General features: G+C 38.5%; 1 protein-coding gene across 5 annotated transcripts; it reads left to right on the plus strand.

Moving 5' to 3' along the window:
• The first annotated feature begins 1,032 nt into the window (after positions 1–1,032).
• LOC113049849 (phosphatidylinositol 3-kinase regulatory subunit alpha-like) lies at positions 1,033–26,050 on the plus strand. Of its 5 annotated transcripts, XM_026212533.1 has the most exons (16): positions 1,033–1,381; positions 2,425–3,061; positions 14,108–14,203; positions 14,298–14,372; positions 15,744–15,875; positions 17,465–17,666; positions 17,749–17,831; positions 22,641–22,743; positions 22,846–22,944; positions 23,039–23,219; positions 23,340–23,465; positions 23,594–23,736; positions 23,825–24,001; positions 24,153–24,227; positions 24,313–24,483; positions 24,677–26,050. In XM_026212533.1, the coding sequence occupies exons 2-16, from the start codon at positions 2,731–2,733 to the stop codon at positions 24,864–24,866; spliced, it is 2,184 nt and encodes a 727-aa protein (XP_026068318.1). In that variant the 5' UTR covers positions 1,033–1,381; positions 2,425–2,730; the 3' UTR covers positions 24,867–26,050. The 5 variants fall into 5 exon arrangements, with proteins under 5 accessions (XP_026068318.1, XP_026068321.1, XP_026068320.1 ...); XM_026212535.1 differs by lacking the exons at positions 1,033–1,381; positions 2,425–3,061; positions 14,108–14,203; ... (2 more) ...; positions 17,465–17,666; positions 17,749–17,831 and adding exons at positions 20,683–21,006; positions 21,148–21,253; XM_026212536.1 differs by lacking the exons at positions 1,033–1,381; positions 2,425–3,061; positions 14,108–14,203; ... (2 more) ...; positions 17,465–17,666; positions 17,749–17,831 and adding an exon at positions 19,498–19,890.
• The last annotated feature ends 614 nt before the right edge of the window (positions 26,051–26,664 follow it).

Raw genomic sequence — 26,664 nt, forward strand, 5'->3', positions numbered from 1 at the left:
AGTCTCCTCTTTAGTGCACCATCCTTAGTGCTCAGTGATACACTGAGGACATTTTCTGCTCAATTCTGAGAAGACTAAGTGTTCCAGAACTGAGAAACAGGGTGACTGTGGAAGAAATTCAGCTTGATTTAATTAGGCAAACTGAACAGGGAGTTAGATTGAAAAAGTTGCATGAGACTCTTATGCTTACAATCTTTCTTTATTCTTTATGCACCATCTGCAAGAAAGCAAAGAAACATTCTAACAAAACAAATAAATAATTTTAAAAATGTGAATCCTCTTCAAAAAAAGTTTTAATTTTTAATCAAATAATTTTAAGCAATAAATGATTACCATATTCATGCACCTCATTATTTAAATCAAGAAACAAAAAATATCATACCATATCATTTTACTTGTATTTTTGGCACCATGCTGGATAACCAAGTTGTTCTCATCTTGTTTTATTTTACAACCCCGCTTTTACATTTGACATCATTTGGCAATCAAACACGTTGCTAAATTATTTTTCAGTAAAATAAACTTGTACCACTTAAAAAAATAAAAATAAAAAAATAAATAAATAAAAAGAAGAAGAAGAAGAAGAAAAGAAGAAGTGACATAGGTTATTTATTTCAACATTATGTAATAATTTTGTGTTATTCAGTACCGCAGTATCAAAATACTGTGACATCTGATACATCACTGAATTTTTTTTTTTTTTTTTTGGACCAATCTAGTAACTTTTCTCAGAAGAGGGACATAGGCAGTAAATTAGATTGCTACATTGTGATTAGGATAACAGCTATTGTTTATTTTATAATAGTTATCAGGGCTAACATTTTGCTCGAGAAACACCCCACATGTGGAAACTATATAACTCTACTGTGACAGACTAGCGCGGACGCAACCAGGCATATCCAGACGTTTGGCCCATAGGCATCTGTAGTATTATGAGAATATATTCACTAGAGGGGCGGGGCACGAGAGGGGGACTGTCGCTGACGCAAACCAGAAGGCGTGGTCTGTATTCTGGCGTTCCAGCCATTGAGAGGATTCAGTGTGCGGTCGGTGACTCGGGCGGAGTCGGCTTTGCTTTCGGGAAACGAGCTTAATCATTAAGTTAAAGTACGGTATTAAATTAAAAAAAAAAAAAAAAAACACACACACACACAAACAAACTCAGCGTGTTGAAATTGAGCTTACCTCTGGATTTTACTTCCCCGATGAAACTTCGTATGAGGTGTGTTTTATAGCGGTTGTGGTGAGTTGGATCTGTTGGAGAGCTGGCTAAACTGGAGTTACGGGAAGCGAAGGAGATTTTCTCGGCCCTGGTTTTCAAGAATAGCTTACTAAAGTTCGCAGATATACTTCAGCTGCTCTCCATTTTCACCATTCCCCGGTACGTATACCAGTTCTATGAAATATGCAAGGTATTTAGGATTGGTATGTATTGTAATTGGAGTTTATGGGAGGTTTAAAAGGATAGCTTTACTCTGTCGTTTGTTCCAGTACAGCGTGTCCCAACTGGCTGTACGCGCTCACTTCACGTTATTGACCCTGGCGATTTATTTTCTACAGCAACCGTGCGTTTTATCTTTGTAACTGAAGTATAATCGTTTTAAATTTATTTTGCGTTTGCGTTTATGTATTTCGCTATAATAATAATCAGTTGTGTTATTTAAGGCTAACGTTAGCAAATATGCTAACCCAGACCGGCGCAAGATTAATATAAATCTATAAATAAATGCGTTTCCGATTAACGCCACAGGTCATGAGATTACAGCAAATTCGATTTTATTGCATCTATGGTGAGTGATTTGTATCTTATTTAAATTTTGTTTTTCAGTCTTAGTAGTGCACTTTAATACTACGAAGTTAGACTTTATTTTATTTATTGTATTTTTTTATTTAAACAAATCACCCTAAGTTAGTTTCTGCTTGCTAAATTGTTTACGTCTGATCTCAAAATAGCGCCAAATATTTATCGTAATCCGTTAACTTGAAACTCAATCGACAGTTCTGCACGGGGGAACATCATGACTCTTTGGAGTTTCTTCTGCGCCATTTGTTCTATTTGCACTTGTCCAAAAAAGTGTTTATCTGCATTTGCGTATTGTTATCCATGTGATGCTTTCTGAGTCAGTTTGTCATTATTCTTAAAAAAAAAAAAAAAAAAAAAAAAAAACATCTCTAAGACGTGGTGTTAAAACATCATTCATTTACTCTAAAGCTACAACATATTTTTACCTATTGTTGCTTTTTCTGCACACTTGATTTTATTTTTTACATTTTTTTTTATTTGTTGGATTTTTTTTTTTTTTCTTTTTTTTTTGATTTGCACACAATTGAAGACAAGTACATTTACAGTGTTTTCCCCATGGAAGTTGAGTCTGTGTGTAGTGTGGTGTGTGTAAAATGGCTTTTCTTCTGCTGTTTTTTCAGGTTCGAGTTATTCTGTGAGATTCACAGGATAAGGCCTCATACAGATGGGAAAAGTGTGTATGAAGCACCTTGAAGGTGCACCCAATCATTGGACTATTAGTTTTACATAATCTACTCTTCCTTAGAGACTACAATGTGGATGGTGTTAATAAAGGCTTTAAGTCTTAGGAAGGAAAAAGAAAAAAAATTTTTTTTTTTTTTTTTTTTTTTAACTCTTGCCTCACATCAAAATATTGGTTCAGAGAACCTTTGTAAATGATCATTATCATTTTTGTGACACCAAAAGTTTGAGACGACACCATCAAAATGAGTGCAGATGGATATCAGTACAGAGCACTGTATGACTATAAGAAAGAGAGGGAGGAGGATATTGACCTGCATGTAGGGGACATTCTTACAGTCAATAAAGGTGCACTACTCTCAGTTGGTTACACTGAGGGGATGGAGGAGAGACCAGATGAAATCGGATGGCTGCCTGGCTTTAATGAAACCACTCAGGAAAAGGGGGACTTTCCTGGTACGTACGTGGAGTTCATCGGGAAGAAAAAGATTTCTCCACCAACTCCCAAACCAAGACCCCCTAGGCCTCTACCGGTGGCCCCAGGGCCTGCAAGGCCAGACTCAGACTCTGAGCAAAGTAAGTGAGCTGGGGGGTTGGGGGCGGGGGGTGGTTTCAGCACTTTTTTTTTTACCACACATTGAGTCCTCAGGAAATGTTGCTGACTCAGCTCAATCCTACGTTGGCTACATAAGCACCCCAGCTTGGTGCACTATAGTCCAAATGAGCTTGAGAATTAAAAATATTTATTTCTCAAACCCTCTACCTGTCTACCATTTTGAGCTGCTGTTTAGATAGTTGCTTAATTCCACAGAAGCTGTCTATAGTTAACTTTTAGATAATATTTGGTCACCAGAGTTGACCTTAACCAGTGGTCACAAAGCAGGTCTTCCTTTATATACAGTATAAAAATTGTCATCAACCATTTTAGCTTGGTTTCGTTGGATCTCAGCGTGCATAATTCTCTTTCCTCTTAACTAGATTCATTCATGTTGATGCCAAACCCACGTGCCTCTCTCAAAATACTCACTCGCCACTTTTTCCATTTTTGTAACTAGTGACCAGATTTTACACCACTATTTCATCAAGAGATTGGATTTATAGCTGCAGCACACAAATGTCCCCTGAATATTTAAGGCTGTTTTAGGTTTGCACTGGGCTATGATTCGTAATTGCAAACATGGCTGGAAGCCCAGATCTGGATGAAGGCCTGCACACAGTAGTTTGTAATTGTCTGGCGTGGCTGCATCTTTCACACAGCCACAGTATGAGCATTTAGAGCCCCCTATGGCTCCTTCAACATGTCACCCAGGGGCCTGTTTCACTAAGGAGTTTTTACTTAAACTCTGAGTTGACTTAACCTGAGATGGGAAACTCTTGAGTTTTCGGTTACAGAACAGATGAAATGAGTTGATTTAATCAACTCTAAATTGACTGACTCTGAGTTAAGCGTGTATACCACAACTACAAAAAGCCGTCTTCATAAGCCAGACTCGATACAAATGTAATTCTTCTCAGTGTTATAATTTCACAGGTGAACTGGCAAAACGTTAGATTAATGTACTAATATTTAATCATTTTATGGTATCTCATGGACAAAAAATATATATAAAATAATAATATTAATAATATTATTTTAAGTGCATTTTTCTTGTTTTACAAGTGATCTGCCAATAGAGTAAGAAAAATACGTCAGTGGCTATTTACACTAATTGGAATTAACATACTTTCTTAGCGATATATCCTATTTACAGTAAGTTAAGTGCAAGTTGCTCTAGATGTTATTTACAGAGAATATATCACGATTTTCACTATACATTTTTTTTTATTTACCATGTAAAAGTAGCAGTTCTTTGCAACAGGCTAAGTGTAAATAATAATTAGATGCTAGTTATACTTTATACTGGCAGATACATTTGCACCTCAGTATTGTTATACATTAACAGGATGCAATAATAACAGATTGTAAATTATTATATTTATTACAATTATAAATAGTTGAATCATTATTAAACACTCGTTAGGCACTTTACTTCCACTTTTTGAACATTTTGTTCATTTTTATTGAAAATATATTCTAATGTGATGTGATGGGAAAAGTGAGAAGAACGAGCTCGGCAAAAGCTGGACTCTAACCCAATCGATCATGTTACAAGCTAGTTTTCTGTGCCCAAAACAGACACTCAAAATTATCTTGTTTTCCATTTGCATTAAGATTTTTTTTTATTACCACACTGGCATATAATTTTATTTAAGTAAAATGCACTTAATTAAGATCCCCCCCAGGAAACAAGACTAAGTATCTTATATAGATTTTTTGTTTATATAGAAAATCAATCTTTATTTGATTATTTTATATATTATATGGGATGAAAGAAAAAAAAAACACTTAGTAAGAAGAGCATTTTTCCAGTGTGCAATCAATGAAGTGTTTAAAAAGGGGGAGGAGACCAAAAGAAACTCTGGGTTTATCGAAGAAAACCTGCTCCTGACCAGGTTAGGTTCATAGAGTATAAGTTAGCTCTCCTTCAGAAACGGGCTTGACTTACCCGGCTTTCTCGGGTTTGACAAACCTCCCATTCTGAAACAGAAAACCTAGAGTTTCCCTCATTTCATTTAACATACTCGGAGTTTTCACTTAACCTCCTTTGTGAAATGGCCCCCAGATCTCTTAATCTGTATTTTTGGTCTACGCTGTCTTCATATGCCAACTGTTACATTTCTTTTCTAGTCTAAAAAGGTTTCATCTTTATATTTATTGTACATGATACAATACAATTTCTAAGAGTGCTTTCATTCTTGAACTTTTGTGGACCCAAATCCATTTGACAAGTTTCCATTTAGTTTGTTTAAGTTTAGTTTGTGTGGGAATGTTTGTCAACAGTCAGTATCTTTACTCTTCCATTTGGTGATATTAATGGTAGAGAGAGAATTTACATTTTAAAGTGTGTTAAATTTAACCCAGTTTCCCATATACAGCCACTATTCTTATGATTTTTTTCCCCCTTGTTTGCCTCAGTGGTCATGGTGACAACTAAAGTTAGATGTTTTTCAGGTTATGAAACATTGATTATAAGTGAGATATGCCACTCAGAATTATTGCTGTTGAAAAGCAGTGGCAAACTTGTTTCCTTGTCCTATGTGGTTTGATGCATAAAACCACACAAAAACTTCTACTTTTCCTGGAGGTCACGATTGCTTAAGCAGCATGACTGGGGATAAAGTGTCAATATGGCCTCTTTCTATTCTGAATGACCATTCGGAGGGGAGAGATATAGAGAACAGATTTTTGTGGAATGTGAACCATAAGCAGATCTGGATGATGGCCAGAGCTCTTGGCATTATGCTTCTCACACAGGAGAAACAGGACTCAAACCCTGACTCCCCCCCCCCCCACCACCACCACCACCACTAAAGCCACATATAATTCCAACTCTAAAGCCCAAGCACCTTTGACTTGGCTGTGACAATTTAAAGGACTGAAACTTGAGGCTCTTTTACACGGTACACTTTTAGGTAGATGATTTTAGTCTTACTAGAAAATGTCTGGTTTTTCTTCCTCATTTAAAATGACTAACTTATTCTTAAACTTTTTTTTTTTTCTTCTTGAATTTCCCTTAGTAAGTTTATTTGCATTACTGTTGCATAAAGAATCAGTGTAGAGCGAAGTGAAATGCCAGAAAATGATTCTCAAATTGATGCTTGAAGTATTTCTTATTGTGACAAATGTCATTCAACTTCTTGTGAAACTCCAAAGCCAACTGAGCTCATTTAGAAATGTGTTCCCCTTTTTCTTTAAAACTAAGAAAATTGTCTCATATAAATTGTGTTATCCACAACATAAAAATGGTACTAACAGAAAATTTAACAAAGACTCACAGCATTATAGACTAGACTGTGATTTAATGTGTGATAGGAACTATTGCATCCTAAATCCTAGAAACTTGACTCCCAGAAATGAAAATGTTCTTTTCGGTTCCGAAAGCTGTACAAGTCAGCTTAGTCCCTAATAATATATACAGGTTTATCTCAGTAAATTAGAATGTCATGGTGCATCTCAAATTAGTTCATAGGAATAGTTTATTTCAGTAATTCAACTAAAATTTTGAAACTCGTGAAATGACATTCCCAGAATTCTTTTGTGTGACAGCCTACATCTAAGTTTCATTATTTTAGTGTTACCATAATGGTATGGTAATGGTTTATTTTTTTAATTATTTTTTTACCATAACCCCCAGCCCCAATACTGTGTACTGTGAAGTTAAAAGTCATTACTGAGATCACTGTTAATGTATTGTGTATTACATTGTATTGTGTTATGGCACACTGGTTTCAATTCTCATTCCCTCGCTGTGTTTCAGATTTATTAACTGCCACTGAATGCTCTTCCAGACTTTTTTCGTTCCCTGTCCGCCCTAGCTCTCTTATTTCTCCATCTCCCTCTTTGAATTTTTTGATTCTTCTTCTGTGGACCAACCTGACGAATGGGTTTAAGGAGAGTGTTCAGCTTGGGGCCTCTAGCTCTCTCTTTCTCTCTTTGAGCCGCAGGGGCTCACTTCAGAGAACAGCAGATGTGGAATTCCAGTCCATACCGGCTCCCAGGCTGTTTTTAACACTAACATGCTCCTTTCTGTGGGCCTCTGGAGTGAGAGGATCCGTATTTGCCCAGCCCAGCTTTTTGCAAATCTTTTTCTATTTCTTAACCCATTCTTGCTAAAGCTTTCGACTTCATTCAGGTTCCACAAAATCTATGGCTCAGTTTTTCCTTCACTTGGGTTCCAAGTTGGACTTTGATATATATAATTATTATTATTATTATTATTATTATTATTATTTATTTTTTTTATTTATGTATTTTTGTTCTGTGCGTGACTTCGAACAGGGAATTAGATCTTTTATGGCTTAAACTTCTATTCAACGAAAATTAGAGTTCCTCTTTATCTGCAACTGTTCTGTTTTATTGCATTGAAAATTGTGAGGCTGAGCTGGTAAACATATGGCATGAGCATTTGACCATTTTTTTTAAAATGTAATATTGCAGTGATTATTATAAATTATTCATCCATGCATTATTTTAAGAAATTCATATGCCCTTGTAATAAATTTCAAATTACTTCCCCTCCCTTTTCTCTAATTACATATGGTGCATAGTGGGACAATCCATCACTCACATTCGATCACAGAAAGAGCAAACAACAACAATCAAATGATCAAATCAATTCTTGAAGGACCAAATTAAATCTGTCCGACTTTTTTTCTCATTCAAGAAGCTGTTTAGCTTGGATATGTTTCTCACAATAGGGAAGGCTATTACAAATTCTGTTTCATACAACTTATATAGTGGAAATATTTTTTTTTCTCTCTTCAATGGCCAATATATAATTCAATAATAAACGCGAGGAAATGGCTAAATAAATTATAGTTGCAGTGGTTACAAAAGTGGACTAGTCATCCAAAAACTGATTTGTGATTTGATATTTTCATTTTAGCAGTGCTTTTAGTTAGCTTGCTGTGCTTAAAGCTGTTTAAAACATTGTTAAATTTAAATAATTGAGCTTATTTAATATTTCCTTCTGAATGTTTGAGTGTCCCATCAGTGTTAGGTTTAAGAATGTCAAGTTAAAGCATTTTTTTTTTTTTTTTTTTTTTTTTTAAATTATGTACAGCTTGCTTTAGAAATAAAATGTTCATTAAGGCCAGGACTTCAGTATTCTGTTTCCATGGCTAATTAAAATAGATGTGATCAAACTTTTTAAATGCAAGGCCTAGATTCCTGTGCTTGATAAGATATGGCAGTCTTTTAGCATGTGAGTTGTCAAAGGTGATGATCTTATTTACAGGCCTTTTGTAGTGGTTGTGCAGTTCCTGAACATTTGTTTAAAGAAAGCAGATCACAAATTAATTGACTAAAAAAAACAAAAAAAAAACTTCCTGTGAGAAAGTACATGTGAAAACTGCCAGGGAGAGCTGTGACAGTTAACTGAAATTGTGAGCTAGTTGGACGAAGGCATTGCTGGTGTTTGAGATAATGTGCTGCTCTCCTTTTTGGGGCCTCTTCAGTTCTTGATTGAACATCTGCTGCATGGAGCAGCTCTTTGAGGGAGAATTGTTGCTGGGTTTTGTAAAGTATGTGCACTTTCCTCTAACCAAGCAGTAAAGCAGTACATATGGCAAGGTACCTAAAAAGTTAGTACATTTATTGATCTATTTTAGATCATTTTAAATATATTTTAGGTATCCTAAAACACTGATGGATGGATGGATAGATTATTATACATATTATTCTTTATTGAATATATATTGCTATATTTAGCATTATAGAAAAATAAGTATAAAGTGACAATGTATTTAAAAATAAAAATAAAAATTTAAACCACCTTCACAGTCAAACAACTTTGTCTAGAATGCTGCACAGGACATTTTCTCAAACAACTTTGTGAGGTGCATCCTGCTATTTCTTAAAGTTTATTTCCCTGCTAAAGGCATTGTTCCTATGCAGAGTAATGGCACTAATTAGATCATGGGTGGTTGTAACCGGGGCAGGACTGGTTTGTGGCTGTCGGCGTAATGGTGCACGTTCCTGTGGCTTAGCTGGAAACTGCTTGTGCCCAGTCACCACATTTAGCTTCATGACGAATCAGTACAATTGTCTCTAAGTGCTGGTGCAGTAGGCGGCGGAAAAGTGTTCTTGCAAAAAGAAATCTGTGCTGTTCCAGTTGACTGCGTTTGACAGGGTATGGAATGGCCATTACACATCCACTGTTTTAAATCTACTTGTTCTCTGATGCCAGATAAAGCAAGAAAAACTCTCTGTGGCTCCTTCTGAAGAATTAAGTGCTACATTGCATAACAGTCACAAGAGATCATATCTGTTGGAGCCTCTAGGTCAAAAGTGTATTGAAATTGTATAAGGTATAAGCAGTAACATGCAAAACCTGGAAAAGGAACTTGTCATACTGAAAGGACTGGACTTCAGTAGAGGGTTGTTGCAATGGATGTGGTACCGTGGTGAAAGCCGCTGTTTATTGGGATGTGCGTGAGAGTGTGTACATGTGGTCTTCATTAATGATTGCCTCCAGAGACATGGGTCTGAATTGGAAAATCTTCTTACTGAATGACAAGCATGTCTGCTTGGCGGATTAGAAACACGTTGCAAGAGGAGGAGCAAGAGCAGCAGCAAAAAAGCTGAACTGAAATATGCAAAAAGAATAACTGAGTTTTGGTGCTACCCCATCCCCCATTTATCGTTGGAGTGGATGTTGGTTTTGTGAAGAGACATGGAAGTGTTTGTATATAATAGAAACTAAACGCCAGTGGTGGGAGAAAACAGAGCAGATGTAGAGCCTTTTTCCAAGCCCATGTAGTAGAGTGGAAGTCCAACTTCAAGTTAATTTTACTAATTCAGTTCCTTTGGATTGTTTGTTTAAAAAAGGACGATTTTCCTAGAAGTCCGGGCCCTTTTTTCTGTACAGGTTTCTAATGGGTGTTTAACAGCCTTTTTGTTTCAGCAAAAATCAAGTTTACAATGTTCAAGCATCTTTTAAGGAAAAATGTATATCTTGTGTCTTGTGACTTAATTGCGATTTGTTTCAAAGTTCTCTCCCCTGTGAGCTTTTGATGTCTGTGTCATCAGAGGTGTTTTCACACACTGTCCTAAGAGAGACACTGTCCCTTTGCTTTTACATTGAATGATTAATCACTGTAATTTCTCACATTGCTATAACAGATGTTTCAAAACACAGCACAAGTGCCTTTTTGTCTCAAGTCTTTCTGTTGACAAGTGTTTGAAAACCCTTTTCTTCTGTTGGTTTTAGCTGTTATACTCTTAACTGATAGGACAGGGGTTCTCAAAGTCTACATTCAAAGGTTCAAATCTGAATTTTCATAAATATCAAAACTCCGGACCGGAACAATTGATTATTACAAAACTTGTTTTTAATAAACATGCATAACAAGTAAACACTTTTTCACATTTAATATTAAGTGTAAAAGTTGTAAAATTAATTTAAGTGTTCGCAACAGAGGTCGACTGATATGGGTTTTTCTCTGGCCGATGCCAATATTAAGAAATCAGGGCAACGGATGGCAAATGTATGATGCAGGTTTTTTTTTTTTTTTTTTTTTTTTTTTTTGTTTGTTTTTTGGCCGATATGTTTCGACGATTTGCTTGAGTAAATGTTTATTGCAGGTTACAAGATAGTAGTAGTCCAGTCAAGTCACCTTTATTTATATAGCGCTTTAAACAAAATACATTACGTCAAAGCAACTGAACAACATTCATTAGCAAAACAGTGTGTCAATAATGCAAAATGACAGTTAAAGGCAGTTCATCATTGAATTCAGTGATGTCATCTCTCTTCAGTTTAAATGGTGTCTGTGCATTTTTTTGCAATCAAGTCAATGATTAGTAGTAGTAGTAGTAGTAGTAGTAGTAGTAGTAGTAGTAGTAGTAGTAGTAGCAGCCTAATTCATAGTAATAATACATGGGTCAAAACTGAAGCAAATTCTCAAAAGTTATGAAGCTTTTTGTTTGCTTGCTGACTGTCACACCAGTGTTTCCCACAGACTTGCAAATTCAAATTAATTATCTGCCAAAAGGAAGCACTGTTGGAGCGGGAGATATAGCGGTTTTCCAGGTAATGCATGCAAACAAATAAGCTACTTCATCAAGCATTACAGGAAAGACTAAATTAAAATGACATTGACCTTTTCTGAAGACCGTCGGTTCTTTTCAAAGATGAGACGTTTTTTTCAAAACACCCACGCTGCATTTTAATTTTGAAATGTACAGTGCTCAGTTTATTAAATGAATTATAAGCCTTTTGGAAAATCTATTTGTATTGAATTGAACGATGACATCAATGAATTCAATGATCCATTGTCTTTTACTGAAAAAAAAATGTCTTTAGAACCATGTGTACTTTCTCTGATCTTAGTCTGTGGTTCAGATGTGCTGAGTTTGTTCTACAAACCCAGGAAGCTGCTTTCCCTTCTTTAACCTGGACTCCTTTTCCTTGCATCCCATGTCATAGAAATAACAGGACCACCACACATTCAGACACTATGCGTGTTCAGACTTTCACACTGACTCCCTCTTCCAGGAGTTGCTACGGCAACCAGAATCTGAAGCCCACTTTGATTGGCTGTCTGAATCTGAGCTGGGCTGCTTTCTGCCTGTTTTCTGTTTGTTTAATTTGCTTGCAGAGAACTAAAGGCATTTTAAACTGTTTTTCACTCACAAATGTTGCTAATGTTTACCCCTTACTCGTAACCGAGTGAATGCATCTTTAATTGTTTCCATTGCCTGGTCGATTGTGTGATCTCAGCTGCACAGCTTGGATAAATTAAACCTGGTAGTTGAAAACAGAAGATGTTTTCATCTGGATCTTTCTAAAGCATTGTTCACAGGAACACTCACTCACTACGTTCCCACTATTGCTACTCGCAGTGGGTTGACAAGCTTGGCGTGAGTATGATATTGCGTGAGTTCACGGCGCAGTGCATCTTGCTGGGCTGCCCAGTTCTTAGTGAAGCTTGCTTATACTTGGCATGTAACACGTCACGTATCTTGTTTTGGAAAGTCGTCAGACTTAGTTTTCAATGAACAATAAATAGCCAAAAAATTCCATTGAATTACAGTAAAGAACAGACCCAGACCCTGTGAGTAACAACCCATTGCAATGTTTTTGCATGGTCAAAACCTAAGAACTAAAGTCTAGTTCCTCTTTAGTTACTTCAAGAAAGTGTCTCGAGGACATAGTGGAACCTTGAACCAAAACATTTGGACCAATCTACTAGCATCAATCTTGAATGTCATTCAATCTAGCCATGTAGAAGGCCAGTGCTATCAGGTCACCATGAGTTACTTCGAAGCAACTCAATCCCCCCTCGCCTTTCAGTCTCACGTCTCTGTGGAAATGCCCATCCAACACATGTAAATAAAACAAGACTCTTCGAATATACAGTTCTACCCTGATATGGGGTATGAATTATTACATTTATTTTATTTATTTTGAAATTCCAGACCACCGTAGTGTTATTTACTGAGCCAGTTTCAATCAGAATCAGAATCAGAATGAGCTTTATTGCCAGGTATGTTTACACATACGAGGAATTTGTTTTCGTGACAGAAGCTCCACAGTACAACAGAATGACAGTGACAGAACATAAAACACATAATAAAAGAATAAAAAATACAAATAAGTAGATAGTGAATGACAATATACAAATTGACAATTGTAGGCAGGTATATTACAAAATGCAGTTATGTATGTACATGTGTATTATGTGCAAAATTTAAGTGTATACTAAGTATGTGTGTTAGATAAATAAAGTGTATGTGTATATAAATATAAAGTGTAGTGTGTTCGCCGTTATTATCAGCTGTTCATAAGATGGATTGCCTGGGGGAAGAAACTGGTCCTGTGTCTGGTCGTTCTAGTGCTCAGTGCTCTGTAGCGTCGACCAGATGGCAACAGTTCAAAGAGGGAGTGTGCTGGATGTGAGGGGTCCAGAGTGATTTTGACAGCCCTTTTTCTCACTCTGGATAAGTAAAACAACATAGCAATTTTCGCTTTTTCATCAAACATACATAAGAAATGTAGGGATCTGTTAAATTCAAAGACCATATTCGTTGCCTTTGACCAGAACATTTTGAGCTAAAGTAAAATTAGCCCAGCACTCTGAATCTAGATTCTAAGAAGCAGTGGGCTGGATAGGGTGTCTGTCTGGGCAAAAAGTTACCACTCATTGCAGCGTACCAAAGTGACACTACACTCCACATTTCTATATGAGGAATCTGTCATTCACTCTCCCTTCCTCACATTCAGCCGTTCTAAGAAAATGAATAACTCTCCTTATGCTCGATGTTGCATTGGCAGTAATGGACTCCAGATGGCTTTTGTCTTTCAAAGTGAAGTTCAAGAGAATCAGTCTGATATCTACAGCTTTCCTTGCTTATCTCCCAGGCTAGCAAAAAAAAAGCCCAGAGCCTTGGGACTGAACAAGACTATTATGTCTAATGGCTTAAACCCCCATTTCCTTGTGTGTTTTTCCTTTTTTTGTTTTATTTAGGCAGCCTCCAAACGTTTAATTTGAGTCATTCCTTTTAAGAAATCTATAAAAAAGGCTCTGTAAAGGGAATCCATTCATAATCTGCTGTTTAGATCTATGGCCTCGGATGCTGGTAACAGTCAAGTCCTTTAGAAATCCCAGCCTTTTAAAATGCTGTGCAGCGAATCCAAATAAAACTCCAGCTAGTCCCGCAGCCCTTTCATGCCCGCACCTGGACTTGTAGATCTCAGCAACCCTACACCAGCGGCTGCATTCTGTTTGTTTTAGCTTTCTCGTCCACCCTTAATGCACACTTCATCATAAGCGCCAGCCCTAAACCCCCTCCGGCCATGCTTAGATGTGCCATCCAAATGTGCTTCTTGCTGTACTACATAAATACATGAGGACCATTATTGGTCTAAGCATGCCGCGACTGTGGAGTGGGTCATGGTGTAAAATTCTTGTTTTCCTTGGAGGCTTTGAAATGAAGTTTGGTGCTTAATGAAAAGCTAGTAGCTGTTCAAAGGTACCTGGTGCCTTTTTGATGTGAGCTTTCAACTTTCTCTCCTCTAGGCTCCAGCGCTCTGGAAGACCTGGTGGAGCAGTTCGCACCTCCACTGGTAGCACCACCCTTGCTACTCAAGTTCCTTGAGGCCATCGAGAGGAAAGGTGAATAGAATCCATCATGCATATTTCTTTGTATGTGCACACTGTAATTATTGCATTTTCTACATGTATTAACTCTCATATAAACTCTGTACAGGTCTAGACAACCCTACACTCTACAGAAACTTCACTGCTGGAGGAGGGCCGGATATCAGGCAGTGCTTTGATAGTGGTGAGTGACGCATTCCATTAGGTGTTGCTAACGTTAGCCATCTTAAACTGGTGCGATGCAACAAAAGCTTTCTGTCCATGCTGGCCATGGAATACTGCATTAACCAGCACAGTTGGATACTATCACTCCAATTTCAAAAACTTCAACCTGATGTAATAAAATGTGCAACATGTCTCGTGTAACTGGTGCTACAAGCGTTGTTTCTTGAGAAAATGTTCTGTCAGTTGTCGAAGCAGTCAGATGTACAATATTTACCATCAGGTAAAATTCGGTAGCACTTTATTTTACAGTCCTGTTCCTCATGTACATACTATATACTTACTATAGTTATTACAATAACTATGTACTAACCCTGAACCTACCCCTAAACTTAACCCTTCCCCCCTTAGTTACCTTGTATTAGCAGAACTTTCTTAGATAAATACACTGCAAGTACACTTTATGTACATGTACACGTACTGTAAAATAAAGTGCAACCTAAAATTCCATAGACTTAAGGTCTTTGCACATGTTAAACATAAATACTTGAGCACTAGAGTCGAGACCTCATGTTGTGTCAATCACGTTTATACTACCTCCGAAACTTTCATCCATCATTAAAAAAAATGCTCCTGGTTCGATTTTCTGTATTTTTAGCAAGCATTTTCCATAGCAAGCATGTTAATAGTAAAGGATGAAGAATACAGAAAAAACTAGGGATGCTTCGAAATGAAAAATCTTGGCCGAAGCCGAACAAAATGAAACGCTGGGCCGAAGGTTGAATACCAAACACGGTTTTCATGTTTTTCCCCCATATAGTCCTATTTTGACCCCTTTTTTTTCTCACCCTTGCATGACTTAAATTGGCAAAATGTGTTTTTTACTGTTTTGCTCAATTATAAAAAAAAAAAAACAATTTAAAAATATTTACATAACACTGAACATTTTATAATGTTCTAGCGGACATTATACCAGCAAAATAAAATTTTACCTAAAATTAAGAAGTTAGTAAAATATTTTTCCACCAGTTTTGAGACTTGAATCAGGTACGTATTTTTACTGTACAAATAAAGGCAGCCTTGCTGAGCAGAAGAGACTTCTTTCAAAACAGTCATTGTTCGGTACATATTATTCTGCATTTTTGCCGAACACCAAAAGATTGTCACAGACTTGGCAATGGATTTTGACCCAGAACACCCTAGCAACCATATACAGCTACTCTGAATACTTTTAGATACCACATCCACGTACTGGCAACCACCCAGATCAAGTTAGCATTGTTACATTGAGCACCACTCATTCTTTAAACATACTACAAATGGACATCGTAGCTATCGATAGATCGAAAAGATCTAATGCTTACTTATGTTTGTGTTGTGTTTTCTGAATTAGACCCTGCCTCAGTGGATCTTGAGCAGATGGACCTTCAGATGTTGTGTGATGGTCTGAGAAGGTATCTTCAAGATCTACCTCAGCCTGTCATCCCCTCTTTGATCTATAGCGAGATGATACGCATCGCTCAAGGTGGGTTTCTATAGGATTAAAGCATTTCAGCGTTATATTAACAGCCCTACAATTCTCGGGGTTTTTATGATATAATGGTTGCACTTTATTTTACAGTACGTGTACTAACATGTACTTATAGTGTACTTACAGTGTATTTATCTAAGAAAGTTCTGGTAATACAAGGTAACTACATGGGGTAGGGTTAGGTTTAGGGGTAGGTTCAGGGATTACTACCTAGTTATTACATAGTTATTGTAATTACTATAATAAGTACATAGAATGTACATGAGGAACAGGACTGTAAAATAAAGTGCTACCGATATAATAATAATCCATATTAATACAACTATGTGAATGATTGGATTTACAGATGCATGAGTTGCCAATTCTTCCACAAAACTATTGTTTAAGATGCTATGAAATGCTGTGGATTGAGTCCTTTTAAAATCAGTTAATTCATCGGTCAGCATAGTAACATTATTATGCTATGTTCTAGCTATGAAAGTACAGCTCCTATGTTAACAGATCAGATTTTGGTAACTTATCAAGTCACCAATGAAATCACACTATAACAATAGCTTAAAATTAGCTTTTTAGCTAAAATATGTATTTTTAAAGAATTTTGATTGGGTTCATTGTGCTAATACACATTTTAGAATAAGGGCTTTCAGTTATTTTATTTGAAATACAGAAATTCCTTTCAGCGCTCATGTTCTGAGCTCTGTCTTGCTCTCTGATGGTCCTTCAAATTAAACTCAAAGGCCCTAAAACCAAAGAATGTATGGAATAATTAGAAATTTTTTCATTGATCTCAATTCATTATTAGAGCCACAGGGTGGTGCTATTGTTTTGATGTGTGTTAGCCAAATGGTGAACCTCCTTCAATTGCAATAAAATGAAGTTTTGCACACTCCCATGAACTTCTGAAAGCATCACTGCTGACTCATCTAGGAAGATCGTGTGTTTGTATCATCACAGCGTGTGCTTTTATGAGTACACATTTTCCAACACTTACCTGATTTTGTGTCTACAAACCCCAGATAATTTGACAGTAAAAAGTATTCCAGGTGTTGTATTGGTGGTTGGCTTGAGGATGTTAACTTTATCTGCCCTTGCTGTGTGACTGAACATTTTGCCCGTGTGCAGAACAAACTTTAAGCGGTGTAAACTAGCACTTATCTTTTTTGAAAGAGAACACTGTGATATTTATTTATTTTTTTGTTTTTTTTCAGTTCTTTTTCGGGTAGTGTACAGTCACGTGGCTGGAAACAGGATATCTGTGGTTAATAGACCTAAAGAAAACCTGAAAACTTATCTGCAACATCAGCGCTGTCAACCAATCAACTCTCAGAGTACCTTACTCTGTCATTGTCTCGCTTAAGATCTTGTGCGGTTAGTTGCTCACTGCGCACTGAGCACAATTTTCCACATGACTGCATGTACACGTTTTTTTGCATATGTCCTCGCTGATTATTATGTTTAGCTCACTATAAATACATAGCCCTTGAGACAAAGGTCGAGGGTCATGTTCTGACGACACACTAAGTGTATTAAAGTGGGTGTGATAGCCTTTTTTTTAACACTCTTCTGTCTCTCTATCTCTTCAGAAGTGCAGGGTACAGACGAATGCGCACATCATCTGCGGCTGGTGGCCAGCTCCTCTGCACTTCCTCCGCAGTACTGGCTGACACTGCAGAGCTTGCTGCGCCACTTCTCCCGTGTATGCCAGGCCTCAGCTGCCAACCTGCTTAGTGCTCGTGCCCTCGCTGAGATCTTCAGCCCGGCACTCTTCAGGCAACAGCCCACCAGGTACACCCTCACACATATATGCTTGCATATCACGTTGTTGCCAGCTAGCAAAACAAACGTAATGTTCCATTTCCCTTCCCAGCTGTGAGCCCAGCCCAGAGGCACACATCCGGATAATTGAAGTCCTGGTGACCAGTGAATGGAGTGACAGTCAGGCGGCTCCAGGTGAAAAAAAAAAACTTTTCTGTTGAGTACAGACCACAAATTACAAAGCAATGGTTCCCAACCAATAAGTTATTTTAAATTAATTTATTGGAATTTAGTTATATTAACAAAAAAAAGTAAAACTTGAAACCATATTCAAATGCAGTGTTGAAGTCAAAAAGGTTGAGAAACACTGCTCTTTGGCATTACAAATAGTGCAGTCATTCTGCTTTTTACTGATATAAATGTTTTTGACCGGACAAGAGACAATGGTGTGGGAATAGGATAGCGATGACAAGATATATTCAAACTAGTGTTGTCCAAACATTTTGAACCATGGCTCAATGTCTCACATGCACTTTATTTGTAATGTATTAGAGTAGATGGAGGGTAGGCAACAGTGGAACAAGTGGAAGTGGAATAAGTAACTGAGGCTACAATTACATAAAATGTAGTCAAAAGTTGGAAAGTTTTTCGCTTGTGTTTTTAAAAAGTTTCACATATGCAAAACAATGTTGTCAAAATGATTTGCGTTTACACACATTCGCAAAAACACTGTATTATGTATGCCAGGCCAGTAGTTGGCGCTGTCACCTGGTTGGTAAACAGTACCTGTAGAGAAGAGACAAATATGTTGTAGATGATGCATTTCAGCTGTTGGTTGTGATATGGGTGAATATATCCACACTTTGCTGAAGAAACGTTAGCAAACTCTTGAGCAGCAACAACAGTACAATATACTCTGAAATATTGCTGAAATGGGCAGAAAAGAGTTGTAAAAAAGGGAGATGTCCAGTTGTGATTCATATCATGCAGGAAAAAGAAAACAGCATTGATGTTCTTAATTCTTATATAAAGTAGCTGTGCCCCTTCACTTCATCAATGTGTATATTCTGTTCCACTCCCTTGCTTTTTTGGGTCAGGTTCATTTAGAGATGGGACAGACCACAGAGACACTTCTGCTGTGTGAATGCTGCCCTCAACACAGACTAGTTGTCTAGTTGGGCCTTTATAGCAGCAGTAAAGTCTCTCTCCCTGTCTTTATCAGTCTATCTCTCTCAGGCTGCAAGGGGCCCCAAGTCTGGCTGTGTGACTGTTTAAATGTTTTATTACCTGTTAGGGCCTATTTATACCTTGCCCTGGCATGGAGCGAGCTCAGCTGTCAGTAATTTGCACCTGCAGGAGGCTGGGTTGGGCGAGCCCAGACTCAAAAGCACACTTGCCTCCTTTCTGCTCGGGCAGCTCGATTTCTTCCTGTACCTTATGTGCAAGCTTTTAAACAAACACGGATCACACAAGTGCCACCTTTAACTGCTACTTGTTGCCTTACCAACCTGCCCATACACGATTCCTGCAGATGTGGCAGTGGATAGCTGTGGATGTGTGTAAATTTAAGTGTAAGGGTGCATGTGTGCGCATGTTCCTAGTTACTGGGTGTCTATTTTAAGCTGGTGGCAAAAGGCACACTTGGATTGGGATGGATGAAGTGCGGTCTGCTCCACAGAGATCTCTTGTTCCCCTGCAACGATGGCTGTTCTGTCTTGCGTGCATTCTCACACACTTGCAAACATTCACTTCCGAGGACTTTACTCCACCCACTGGCCCCCTCCTGCCTGTGAAACATTCCCCTCCCAAAACATAAGGGTGCACAGCTCAGCAAATATTTGAACCTGAGCAAGTTAATCATGAGACTGAACCCTTGGAGCTAGACGGAGTGAATGAGCAGAGAGAGAGAGAGAGAGAGAGAGAGAGAGAGAAAGTTAGTTAGCAGCAGTGCGACCTCAGCAATCATTAACCTAGCCGTGCTGGAGCAGGCGTCATTCTCCCCCCCTCAGACCTGCTTTAGTTCGTCAGGCTCTATGGTTTCAACCTGTCGAACTCAGCTTCTTGTTGTCAGCTTGGACTTTGCTGAATTTCTTAAGTCTGGTACAGTGACAAGGCTCCGACGCCTGTCAAGTGGGAATATTTCTTTCAAAAGGACTATCTCTTTGATTTACCAAGAATCACAAGAAATGCTTACCGGACGGATTTGCTGAATAAAAGGTTTCTTGACTTATGCTGAACATGCACAACCTGCAATGTAAGTGTGTGATTTTGGTGTCTCCGAAAGATTGGTTAATTTTATGCAAATAAAATTATGTCATTGCTTTGGGAAAGTTACCCGGCTTTTCAGAGAGCATGGGTAGTGGCTCTTCTCAGATATCCTGTTTTAGCTCTTTCACAGACTTGAATATCCATGCTTCTCCACTGTGTGATTGGCTATTGCTTGTGTGTATCAAGACTAGCACAAGTGCAACCTGCTACCCAAAGTGGGTTAACCTGTTTGACTGACACTGGCATGTCTGAACACGTGAGGTGAACGTGTTTGTATAAATTACCTAAAAAAAAAAATTAAAAAAAGAGTCAGTTTGCTTTTTAAACTAAAGTTTTAATGGTTTTTAATATGCTGCTTTATCCAGAAACAGTCAGTTACACTTGACCTACTGCATGACTTTTAAACACCCCAGCTGAAGTGCCTCTCTGACCTGTCATTAGAGTGCTGAGCATGACAATAACCCACGTTCCTGGAGCTGTTTTAACCCTACTTAGAACTGTGACTATTTCAGGTACATTCTCAAGCTCAAAAAGCTGATCTCTCCCCTTCTACAGTCCTCCATGAGTCGCATTTGGGGATTATAAGAAGTATTTGCAAGCTGTGCCTGCCTGCCTCCTACTCTGGCATTGTCTTTGACGTAGGGACTGCCTACGTGCCACTGCAGCAGCGATCAGAGCTCTGTTTTTGTCTGCCTACCAGCAGAGGGGCAGTACTGATCGCTTCAGAGAAAGGAGGGGCTTAGCAAAGCTGCATCATAGATACAGGAAGGGAGGGGGTGACAGAGAAAGACTGTGTGAGCCTTCAGTTCCTTTCCTCATTTGAAAGATGCTGTGCTGCAGTGAACCTTGTCAGTGTTTTACCTCCCAGAGTTTGGCAGCATTGAAACAGCTTAGACAACGCTTATGTTCCACATGGATAAAGGACATTGCTGGGTCACATACTTTGGAGCAGATACATCTTTCTTTGATACATTTCTCATTGCTGACATTTGAATGGACCAAGCACTGTTGCAATGACATTACTGCTCTCAGGACTTAGAAATAGAAGCAGGTGATGAGGCAGGAGTGCCTAAAAAACAGTCCTGCTGCACCATTGGCTGGGGTAAGTGATGCAATGGTTTTCACTGAACCCACTCTCCAAGGCTTTTCGAAAATTGATCTGGAAGCAATGAGCAAGAAGAACCTGGATTTAAAGTATCTATTCAGAGGAAGTTTGTCAAAAACTGTATGTGAATCCTTCCAGATAAGCAACAAACAATTAAGCATGGCAGATTTAGAGAGCCTGAGACTTGACACTGGATCAGGAGCTGGATCAGACCTGCTGTTTTGCATAGAAATAGATGTGCCAGGTAACTGTTGAAGTTGGTACATAACAGACATGTCATTGTTAAGGCTCAATTTGATTTGGTGTCAGCACTGTATGTTGTCTTGGATGCATTCGTTCATCTCAAAACCGTTGTTATATTTGTTCTTATGGTGAAACATGGATTAGTCATTACATAGATTACTGTGAGTCTTTTATGGAGGATGTATCTTCTGCAAGTCCTGCAGAGCATTGGGTGATTTGTCAGATAGATTCTTGCAGGGGTATCTAGTTTAATATCGTTGTGTGATTGCACTAGGCAGAAAATGCTTAGCGATGATAGTGACTGAAGTGAACAAAGGGGAGACAGTGAGTGTGCATGAGGGGGTGGGGGGGTTGGAAGATAAAAATAGCCCACCGCTTCAGCTCTGCCCCGTGCTCCACGGAGACTGCACTGGCCCTGCTGCTTCCCGTCACTCGGCCCAGCAGCCAATCAGATGCAATCTCTGCCTCTATTCAGCAAAGCAACATGTTCTCAATGGTTAAGGATTCTTGCATGAATGTGCATATTGCAATGGCTGGGTCTGTGCATGCTGGCAAATGTCATTACTTCTAGAGATGGGGCTAGTTCTATTCTGAAACACTTGTTGTAAAGGTCAAATAACTGATATCAAATTCAAATAAAAGCTCCTTTCCCAGTCTTGTATCTCCGTGACTTATATGTTTGATTGTGCATCTCAGGAACAGCTTAAGTGACGTGACATTCAGCCAAGTATGGTGACCCATACTCAGAATTTGTGCTCTGCATTTAACCCATCCAAAGTGCACACACACAGAGCAGTGAACATACACACACTATGAACACACACCCGGAGCAGTGGGCAGCCATTTATGCTGCGGCGCCCGGGGAGCAGTTTGGGGTTCGATGCCTTGCTCAAGGGCACCTAAGTCGTGGTATTGAAGGTGGAGAGAGAACTGTACATGCACTCCCCCCACCCACTATTCTGGCCAGAATTATGTGGTATAATTCTGGCCAGATCCAGAAATGGTGATGAAAATATTTTTTGGAAGGTTCAATGAAATACATTCTCACTGAGTAGAGAATCCAACTCCCTGCTGAGTGCTCAAGAGCCATGTACACAGCTGCATTTAATGAAATGGAAAACGCTGAAAGGGGACGAGGCATGAAGAAAACTGCATTTTTTTAAAACATGACTGTCACATTTACGGGAAAAACAACATTCATACCAAAAGATGTTTGAGGGGTTTTCCTTTCTCCTCATCAGATGAAAGCATCCTTTAGTAATATTGTTGTTTCATATTGACACACAAGTTTGAGCATGCCTGCATATGTTGTCTGTGTAAATGACATTGGGTGCTGCTGGTTCATCAGCAGTTCTGGTCTCAACCAGTTTCTCTTTTTCTCTTTACAGCACTACCTCCCAAGCCACCCAAACCAATGTCTGTCACTAACAACGGTATGAACAACAACATGGCTCTGCAAGATGCTGAATGGTACTGGGGGGACATCTCCAGGCAAGTACTCATCATACCTTTGGTCAGATAAGCATGCATTTTTGTTTAATTGTTATTTTTAATGTTTCTTTTTGTAAAAGTTTGACTCCATTTCTGATGCAGGGAGGAGGTCAACGAAAAGCTTAGGGACACTGCCGATGGTACATTTTTGGTCCGAGATGCCTCCACTAAAATGCATGGGGATTACACACTGACATTGAGGTACGTTCTTCTTTGTAAAAACCCATATGTATTGCAGGTGCTTGCCTTGATCTAAAAAGTTTGATCTAAATACTACTACTTGTTGGCCATACAGGAAAGGAGGTAACAACAAGCTGATCAAAATCTTCCATCGTGATGGAAAATATGGCTTTTCAGACCCCTTAACTTTCAACTCTGTGGTTGAGTTGATCAACCACTATCGGCACGAGTCTCTCGCCCAGTACAACCCCAAACTAGATGTGAAACTACTGTACCCTGTGTCCAAGCACCAACAGGTAATTATCCTCTGATTTCACTTAGAATAAAGAGTGTCCTGAAGAACTTCACTCTATAGTCTAGATCATCAAGTTTCATTTAAGAACATTTTATTGGATGTATGTTATTTGTATTTAAAGGATCAGGTGGTAAAGGAGGACAATGTTGAAGCTGTTGGGAAGAAGTTGCACGAATACCACCAGCAGTACCAAGAAAAGAACAAAGAGTACGACCGACTCTATGAGGAATACACTCGAACATCACAGGTGTGCCCTTAAATGTGTTTATAGTAGATGGCTTATTATATGTGTTTCAGTCAAGTATTTCACCCAGAGCTTGAGAAAATCTCTTCAGGGAAAGCTCACATACTGACAAACTTTGTTCTGCTCACTAGGAAATACAAATGAAAAGGACTGCTATTGAAGCTTTTAATGAGACCATAAAGATCTTTGAAGAGCAGTGCCAGACGCAAGAACGGTACAGCAAAGAATATATTGAGAAGTTCAGGAGAGAAGGCAATGAGAAGGAAATCCAACGGTGAGTCCTGAAGCTGAGAATTTCGAAGTAGTCTTTTGACAAGCATATCAGACTTGTAATGCAGCTTCTCTGCAATGTTTCAATGCAGGATAATGGTCAACTATGAGAAGTTAAAATCGCGCATCAGTGAAATTGTGGACAGCAAACGTCGTCTTGAGGAAGATCTAAAGAAGCAAGCAGCAGACTACAGAGAGATCGACAAGCGGATGAACAGCATTAAGCCTGACCTCATCCAGCTCAGAAAGACCAGGGATCAGTACCTCATGTAAGTAACTCGTACTACATAGGTTCTGTACTTCAAATTTAACACTCAGGATACAATCTTACATTCAGAATGACTATATGGAGTACAATGTAATAAGCAATTCTCTTTTTTTCATTTGTTTATTTTTTTATTTTATTTTTTTGCTGGACAGGTGGTTGACACAGAAAGGGGTCCGACAGAAAAAACTCAACGAATGGTTGGGAATCAAAAACGACAACCAGGACGAGTGAGTATTCTGCTATCATGTTATTGCCACTTGACATTTAAAAGTTTTCCCGGTTTCTAAATCAAACTCTCCACTTCTGTGCTAGTCAATACTCAATGGTGGATGACGATGAGGATTTGCCACACCATGACGAACGCTCCTGGAAGCTGGGTAACATTAACCGCATCCAGGCAGAGGCCTTGCTGCGGGGCAAGAGAGACGGAACATTCCTGGTCAGGGACAGCAGCAAAGCTGGATGTTACGCCTGTAGTGTTGTGTACGTACCACTTTTTTCGTGCTTGTATGGCAACATCAATTCACATGTTCTTTTTTTTTTTTTTTTTTTTTTTTTATACATAGAAATCACTGGACATTCTGTGCAATTCAATGACTACTAGAACAGTTGCATGTTGAAATGGGAAATTGCAAAAGGCACTGATGACTAAAACCATCTCTTTGTCTTCTCACAGTGTGGATGGTGAGGTCAAGCACTGCGTCATCAACAAGACACCCACAGGATATGGCTTTGCTGAGCCCTACAACCTTTACAGCTCTCTGAAAGAACTGGTCTTGCACTACCAGCATACGTCCCTGGTTCAGCACAATGACTCTTTGAATGTCACGTTAGCGTACCCAGTCTACTCGCACCAGAGGCGATGAGAACTCATGAACACACCCTTGGGACTTGTTACAAACACGGGAGTTGAGAAAGGGCCTCCCCTGGAATGGAGACGCCTCCAGTGAGGCTGCTCCCGAGGGCTGCGTTTTGCCTTGAAACATATCGGAAAGCCAAGAAAGCAAAACCCAAAATTTCAGCCACTGAGACTTTTGCCAGTCTGAATGTAGTTTTCTTTGAGTGGAAACTGCTAAAATGTAACTCTCTCTCCCAAACTGGAGGACTTCGGGGGCCTTTTCCAAATGGTGCTTGTTCATTTCAAAGCTTTACCCGCTGCTGAAATGTGGAACAATGATTAAACCTCTAGAGTGCATCTTTTTTTACCTCTTCTACCCCCGACCTGCTCTGTGCAGGTCCCCATTTGTGTGTGTGTGTGTGTGTGTGTGTACGAGAGAATGTGACCAAAACTTACAGTATCTGAAAGCTATCGGGATGTTCAACATGTTTAATTTTTTTTACGAACAGACCATGGAATCAGCTGATCCAATGTAGCAAGATGGCACTTTCGAAACAGTATCTACTTGTTTTCCTGTAAGAGACTCCTACACAAGCATTGATATGACACATCTCGCCTGAAAGGAGCAGTGTGACGAGAAGTAAACGAGATGCTTGGCATTTCTTTTGTGAGCATTATAGTGACAGACTCTAAATCCATTTCTGCTTTATGGACTGGCAAGAAAGGAACTGAAACGGACTTCAAACTGTACATACAGATGGCATCAAAAGCTATGTGACAAAACCATATTGTACCAAAAACACAGTTCCTTCTCAGTTGTATTCTAATCTGCTATGCAAATTCTGTATTTTCCATCTTCTCTGCAGAGTTGTGATTTTAATTTACGTTGCTACCCATAATATAAACTTGTTTTTATTGCTTAAAGTCTTTTTTTATGTATCTAAGAGGATATTTTAAGTGTCAAAGCACCAAGAAGAGTGGCTTCAGTTTTACAGAAGAAGTCTGGAAAAAGTAATATTACATATTTCTTTATCAGCCACTGGTAAAATTAAAGAGTATTTTATTAGTGTTTTTCACTTGCTGATTTTCTCTTGGGCAGAGCCTGGAGGACATTAGTGCTGCTTTTGTCTACAGTTAATGGTAATATATATCTGAACATTTTCACTAGAACAAACATAAACAAATAAACCATGATGTTTGAAATAACTGCAATTGAATGATTAATTTCACGACAACATAATACTACAGGTTGCTAATCCAATATAGAGGTTCATTTTGTGATATCTTTCCCATATTTGAAAAGCGTATTGATTTGATCCTCTGGAATGATGAAAAAAAAAAAATTCATTTCGGTGACATAACTCCCTCTCATTCTGACAACACAGTATTTTTTCTGTATCAGAAAATCCTTATTAGTGTTTACATGGATCAACTCAGTTCGACTAGTACACAATGTTCTAGTTTGCGTCACATTCTCTAAAAAAAAAAAAAATATTACTTTGATGCAACAAAGTTAAGGGAACCTACCAGCCTGACATTTAAAGCTTGCTACAGTAGTTCTGATTTTATCATCACTGACATCAGTATTGCTTTTGCCTTCTCATATCAGCTTTGCACTTGACAAATGCAAATTTGCATTTCATGTTCCGCATAAATAAACATCAGTGTGACACAATTAATTAATTTGTCACTTAATGTCACTTTCTTTTGGTCAACTCTTTGTTCCTATATTTTGAATTTGTCTGACTCCTTTTGACTTGGCCTGATTGCCTTAAAATGAGTCAGTTGTGTATTTTTTTTTTAAGCAGTGTACTGCTGAATTTCAC

The sequence above is a fragment of the Carassius auratus genome, chromosome 30 (assembly GCF_003368295.1).
Source record: "Carassius auratus strain Wakin chromosome 30, ASM336829v1, whole genome shotgun sequence".
NCBI lineage: Eukaryota > Metazoa > Chordata > Actinopteri > Cypriniformes > Cyprinidae > Carassius > Carassius auratus.

Bases quoted from the DNA above. Each gene is read 5' to 3' on its own strand.
- LOC113049849 (XM_026212533.1), top strand. From the start codon at position 2,731: ATGAGTGCAGATGGATATCAGTACAGAGCACTGTATGACTATAAGAAA. The intron at 23,220-23,339 runs GTAATTATCCTC...TTGTATTTAAAG, and splicing joins CTGTGTCCAAGCACCAACAG to GATCAGGTGGTAAAGGAGGA. The intron at 23,466-23,593 runs GTGTGCCCTTAA...TCTGCTCACTAG, and splicing joins AATACACTCGAACATCACAG to GAAATACAAATGAAAAGGAC.